Below are 5,999 nucleotides of genomic sequence, written 5' to 3'. Positions count from 1 at the left end.
GCAGATATAAGGGGCTGGAGGCGGGGATAGGGGATGGATGTGACACCAGGGGGATAAAGGGCCCAGGGCAGGGGCTGGGGGTGCACGTGGGTTGTGTGGGGGGGCAGCGCAGATTTAGGGGGCGGCCGTGGGGAGCGGCGCGTGCCCCCATGCTCCCGTCCCTGCTGCCRCCAGGCGCCATCGCCAGCACCGAGGTGAAGCTGAAGCTGCAGGAGTTCCTGCTGAGCAAGACGAAGGAGCCGCCTGCTGGCACCCTCAACCATTCCCTCCCCCAGCACCCCAAATGTTGGTGAGTCCCCCAGCATCCCCCCCCGCAAAAAAAGCAGAGAGGGGCCCAGGCGTCCGGGCTAACGCCGTCGCCCGCAGGGCTCATCATACCTCGTTGGACCAGAGTTCCCCTCCCCAGAGCGGCAGCCCGGGGACGCCGCCGTCCTACAAGCTCCCCGTCCTGGGCACCTACGACAGCAGGGACGACTTCCCGCTGCGCAAGACCGGTGGGTGAGACGAGTTGCGCGGGGCTCAGCCCGCGGGCGCCCCGGGGCCCCGCGCCGGGGCTAACGCCGCTTCTCGTGCCCTCCCGGTGCCGCAGCCTCCGAGCCCAACCTGAAAGTGCGCTCGCGGTTAAAACAGAAGGTGGCCGAGCGCCGGAGCAGTCCCCTGCTGCGGAGGAAGGACGGCACCGTCATCAGCACCTTCAAGAAAAGAGCCATCGAGATCACAGGTGAGCGCCGGCGCGTGCGCGGCGCCGCGGRGAGCCGGGCACGGCCGTGACGCCCRCGCGTCCCGCAGTGTCCTCGGTGTGCAACAGCGCGCCGGGCTCGGGGCCCAGCTCGCCCAACAGCTCCAACAGCGCCATCGCTGAGAACGGCCTCACCGGCTCCGTCCCCAACATCCACGCCGAGGTAGGGGCCGGCGACGGCGCGGCGTGGGGTTGCAGGGGCGCGCTGGCAGCGTGTGTGTGCTGCGTGTGCTTGCAGCGCGTGTGGAGCGCGCGTGGGCACGCTTGCAGCTTGTGTGCATGCGGCCTGTTTGTGCTTTGCATGCTGTGTGTTTGTGCACGCTTGCAGCTTGCGTGGATGCAGCATGTTTGTGCTTTGCATGATGTGTGTTCATGCATGCTTGCAGCTTGCTCGGGTGCAGCATGTTTGTGCTTTGCATGGCATGCATTCGTGCATGCTTGTAGGTTGCTCAGGTGCGGCGTGTTTGTGCTTTGCATGGTGTGCGTTCATGCATGCTTGCAGTTTGCATGGAGCCCATGTGTGCATGTGTGCTTGCATATATCATGCATGCACATGCTCGCTGTTTGCATGCACCGTGCACACTTACAGCTTGCATGGAGCCTACGCGCACGCGTGCAACTTGCATGGAGCCCATGTGTGCATGTGTGCTTGCGTGTACCATGCATGCACATGCTCGCTGTTTGCATGCACCGTGCACACTTACAGCTTGCATGGAGCCTACGCGCACGCGTGCAACTTGCATGGAGCCCATGTGTGCATGTGTGCTTGCGTGTACCATGCATGCACATGCTCGCTGTTTGCACGCATCATGCATGTTTACAGCTTGCACGGAGCCCGTGTGCACGCTTGCAGCTTGCACGGAGCCCATGTGTGCATGTTCACAGCTTGCATGTACCATGCATGCACATGCTCGTTGTTTGCATGCACCGTGCACGCTTACAGCTTGCATGGAGCCCGTGTGCACGCTTGCAGCTTGCACAGAGCCCATGTGTGCATGTTCACAGCTTGCATGTACCATGCATGCACATGCTCACTGTTTGCACAGACCGTGCACACTTACAGCTTGCACAGAGCCCATGTGCGCTCTTGCAGCTTGCAYGGAGCCCATGGGTGCATGTGTGCTTGCATGTACCATGCATGCACGTGATCGCTGTTTGCACGCACCGTGCACGCTTGCAGCTTGCACGGAGCCCGTGTGCACGCTTGCAGCCTGCACGCGCTGTGCACGCTCGGCCCCCGGGCACACATGGGTTCGGGGCGCGCGGTGCCGAGCGCGCAGCCCGCTCGCGGTGCCGTCGGCCGCGCGCGCCGGTGTCACCTTGAGCCGGCTCCGGTGCCGCAGAGCCGCCTCTGCCTCGCATCCCAATCAGCCGGCGCCGCGGCGGGGGGGTGCTCAGGACTGCAGCGGTGCTGGGGGGGGTCTGCACCATTCCCCCCCCCCMACCACGCGCCTCGTGTCCCCACAGCAGCTGCTGCCCCAGCACCGAGTCCTCACCCTGGACGGCGCCAGCCAGCTCAGCCTCTACACGTCCCCGTCCCTGCCCAACATCTCCCTGGGGCTGCAGGCCACCGTCACCGTGACCAACTCCCACCTCAACGTGAGTGTGGCCGCGGGGGCCCTGCGCCACGGAGCGGGGTGACGYGGTGCCACACACCGTCACCAGGGCCCCCGTGCTCTGGGGGGGACCTGGTGTCCCCTGGGGCTGGGCTGGGGACACAGCTCCCCATGGGATTGGCTTGGGGACCCCATATCCCATGGGGGTGGCATGGGGACYGATGATGACAGGGGGCTGCGCTGGGGACCCAGCACCCCAGGTGGTGTCTCCGGGGGGTGACATGGGGACCCTGCACCCRACAAAGGTGGCACAGGGCCCTGGTGTCCCTGCGGGTGGCGTGGGGACCCTGCACTCCATGGGCATGGCATGGGGACCAGGTGGTGTCTCCTAGGGGTGGCTTGGGGACCCCAATTCCCTCAGACATGGCATGGGGACCCTGCACCCAGCAGAGGTGGCCCGGGGAGCTGTTGTCCCTGGGGGTGCCACAGCCACCCGTATTCCCTGCCGTGCAGCCCCTGTGCCGTGCAGGGGGTATCCCAAGGACCCGGGTGACATCCTGAGGGTCCGAGGCCACCCCACGCGGTCTGACACCCCCACCCCGTCACCGCAGGCGTCCCCCAAGGTGCCGTCGGAGGCGGAGCGGCCGGCGGTGGCCACGCTGCGCCCCGGCGCCGCGCTCAGCGGCAAGTTCCTGAGCACCTCGTCCATCCCGGGCTGCCTGCTGGGGGTGGCCCTGGAGGGCGACGCGCCGGCGCCCGGCCCCGCGTCCCTGCTGCAGCACGTGCTGCTGCTGGAGCAGGCGCGCCAGCAGAGCACCCTCATCGCCGGTGAGCGCCCCGCGATGCTGCCGGTCCGCGCGGCCCTGCCGCTCGCGTGGGGCACGGCGGGTCCGGGCGGCCCTGCTGCTAATGTGGGATTCCAGGGGTCCGGGGGCCCTGGTGCTCATGTGGGACACTGGGGGTCTGGGTAGCCCGGCTGCTCGTGTGGGACACTGGGGGTCTGGGGAGCCCKGCTGCTCGTGTGGGACACWGSGRGTCSCAGCGTTTGGGTGGCCCTGCTGCTGATGTGGGACACTGGGGGTCTTGGAGGCCCTGCCGCTCACGTGGGACACGGGGGATCCGGGTGGCCCTGCTGCTAATGTGGGATTCCGGGAGTCCAGGTGGCCCTGCGGCTTGCGTGGGACACTGGAGGTCCGGGGGGCCCTGCTGCTCACATAAGACACTGGGGGTCCGGGTGGCCCTGGCGCTCGTGTGGGACATGGGGGTCTGGGTGGCCCTGCTGCTCATGTGGGACACAGGGGTCCTGGTGGCCCTGTCGCTTGTGTGGGACATGGGGGTCCGGGTGGCCCTGGCGCTCGTGTGGGGCACTGGGGATCCGGGGGACCTTGCCACTCATGTGGGGCACTGGGGGTCTTGGAGGCCCTGCGGCTCGTGTGGGACACGGGGGTCCGGGCTGCCCAGCGGCTCACATGGGACACTGGGGCCCCGGCGTGCGGGCGGCCGCGCTCACGCCGCTGCCCCCGCAGTGCCCCTGCACGGGCAGTCGCCGCTGGTGACGGGGGAGCGCGCGGCGGGCGCGCGGGCCGTGGCCAAGCTGCCGCGCCACCGGCCCCTGAGCCGCACGCAGTCGTCGCCGCTGCCCCAGAGCCCCCAGGCGCTGCCCCCCGGCGCCCTGCAGCACCATCTCCTCGAGAAGCAGCAGCAGGGACAGCTGGGCAAGGTGGGCACGCGCGGCCCTGAGTGGGGGTGGCCGTGCCGTGGGGTGGCCGTGGGGCGATTGTGGGATAGGGGGTAGCATGGGGTGGCCGTGAATGGGACTGTTGTGGGACGGGGGGGCCATGGGGTGATTGTGGGACAGGGGGTAGCATGGGGTGGCCATGGGGCTGGCACGGGGTGGCCATGGGCACGGGGCGGCCATGGGCATGGGGCAGCCGTGGGGCAATATGGGGCACTGGGTAGCTGTGGAGTGGCCATGGTGAGGCCGTGGGGCACTGGGTGGCCATGGGGAGGCCGTGGGGCACTGGGTGGCCATGGGGAGGCCGCGGGGTGCAGGACGTCCGTGGGGCGCCCGTGGGGCGCGGCGGCTCTGAGCGCCCCACGGCGCTGCCACAGCTCCTGTGCAAGGCCGGGGAGCTGGCGCGGCAGCCCAGCACCCACCCCGAGGAGACCGAGGAGGAGCTGACGGAGCAGCAGGAGCCGGCGCCGGGCGCCGCCGCCGCCCCCCCAGGACCCCCCCCGGGCCTGGCCTYGCCGGAGGCCGCCGAGCCGCCGGCGCCGCCGCCGGAGGCCGAGGGCTGCGGGGCGCCCTGCGAGCGGCCGGGCGACAGCGGCGACGAAGCCGACGCCGCCGGCAGCCCCGACGTCGCCGAGCTGGGCGTCACCTACAAGCAGGTCGGTCCCGGGGGGGCCCTGGGCTCCGCAGGGGGCAGAGCGGGGCGCACAGAGCGAGGGGCAGCRGCGGCAGAGCTGTCCCCGGTGCCACCTGCGCGCTTGGGGCTGCTGCGCGCGCGTCCTGCTGGTGCTGGGCGGTCCGGCGGGGGGGCCGGCCTGTCCCCTGTCCCCCCTGCCCGCGCTGCTGCTGCCGCAGCGATGACTCGGAGGGGCCGTGAGTCATCCCGCCCCCACGGCGGCCTCGGGCTGCGCCGCCCCCGCGCGCCCCCCGCCCGCGCCCCCGCCGTGACTCATCCCCGCTGCGCCGACGTGGCCGCCCCCCCGCGGGCACGGGCACGGGGATGGGACATGCACGGGCTGCGTGTGCCCCGCGGGCTGCGTGGCGCGGCCGCGGTGTGCATTGCACGTGGTTCGGACGCATGGTGCATGCGTGCGTGGTGCACGTGGTGTGTGCGCGTTGTGCATCGTGCATGTGTGCAYGTGCATGCATGGCTTGYGTTGCGTGTGGTGTGTACACGTGTGTGTGCATCGTGTATGTGTGCATCRTGCATRTGTGCACGTGCATGCATGGCTTGCGTTGCGTGTGGTGTGTACACGTGTGTGTGCATCGTGTATGTGTGCATCATGCATATGTGCATGTGCATGCATGGCTTGCGTTGCGTGTGGTGTGTACACGTGTGTGTGCATCGTGTATGTGTGCATCATGCATACGTGCATGTGCATGCATGGCTTGCGTTGCGTGTGGAGTGCGCACGTGTGTGCCAGCGTGCATGTGCGCATTGTACATCGTGCATGTGTGCATGTGCATGCATGGCTTGCATTGTGTGTGGTGTGTGTGTGCATTGTGCATCATGCATGTGCATGTATGGCATGCGTTGCATGTGATGTGTGCACGTGGTGCGTGTGCGTTGCACATAGTGCATGCACGTGTGTTGCTTGTGGCCTGTGCATTGCGTGAGGGGTGTGCACACATTGCACGTGGCTTCTGTTTGCACATGGCTTGTGCATGTGGTGTCTGCATGTGTGATGCACTTTGTGCGTGTGTGTGTATATGTGTTACATGTGACATGTGGGATGCATGTATGAGATTTGCGTGCAGTGTATGTGCTACATGTATGTATGTAGTAGTGTGATGYGTAGAGTGTGATGCACAGTAGTGCACGCACGTTGCATGTGACCTGTGTGCATTGCACACACTGCCCCGATGCTGCATGGGGCCGTGTACACGCATGTTGCATGTTGCAGGCTGGCATGCATTGCACACACTGCACTGATGCTGCACGGGGCCGCGTGCACACGTGTTGCACGTGGCC

The 5,999-nt window shown here is 67.8% G+C and overlaps 1 protein-coding gene across 1 annotated transcript in view; it reads left to right on the top strand.

Annotated features, from left to right (window-relative positions):
* HDAC5 (histone deacetylase 5) overlaps positions 1–5,999 on the top strand; it is an 18,647-nt gene that overhangs the window by 7,235 nt on the left and 5,413 nt on the right. Inside the window, exons 5-12 of the mRNA XM_026041413.1 lie at positions 175–289; positions 367–494; positions 590–721; positions 790–902; positions 2,210–2,338; positions 2,907–3,123; positions 3,822–4,015; positions 4,408–4,686. Coding sequence (XP_025897198.1) covers positions 175–289; positions 367–494; positions 590–721; positions 790–902; positions 2,210–2,338; positions 2,907–3,123; positions 3,822–4,015; positions 4,408–4,686 — 1,307 coding nt within the window. The remainder of the gene's footprint in view (positions 1–174; positions 290–366; positions 495–589; positions 722–789; positions 903–2,209; positions 2,339–2,906; positions 3,124–3,821; positions 4,016–4,407; positions 4,687–5,999) is intronic.

Source organism: Nothoprocta perdicaria, unplaced genomic scaffold (genome assembly GCF_003342845.1).
Source record: "Nothoprocta perdicaria isolate Ctin4 unplaced genomic scaffold, notPer1 scaffold_283, whole genome shotgun sequence".
Taxonomy (NCBI): Eukaryota; Metazoa; Chordata; class Aves; order Tinamiformes; family Tinamidae; genus Nothoprocta; species Nothoprocta perdicaria.
Note: the sequence above shows the minus strand (reverse complement) of the source record. Positions and strands in the feature narration are given on the sequence as shown.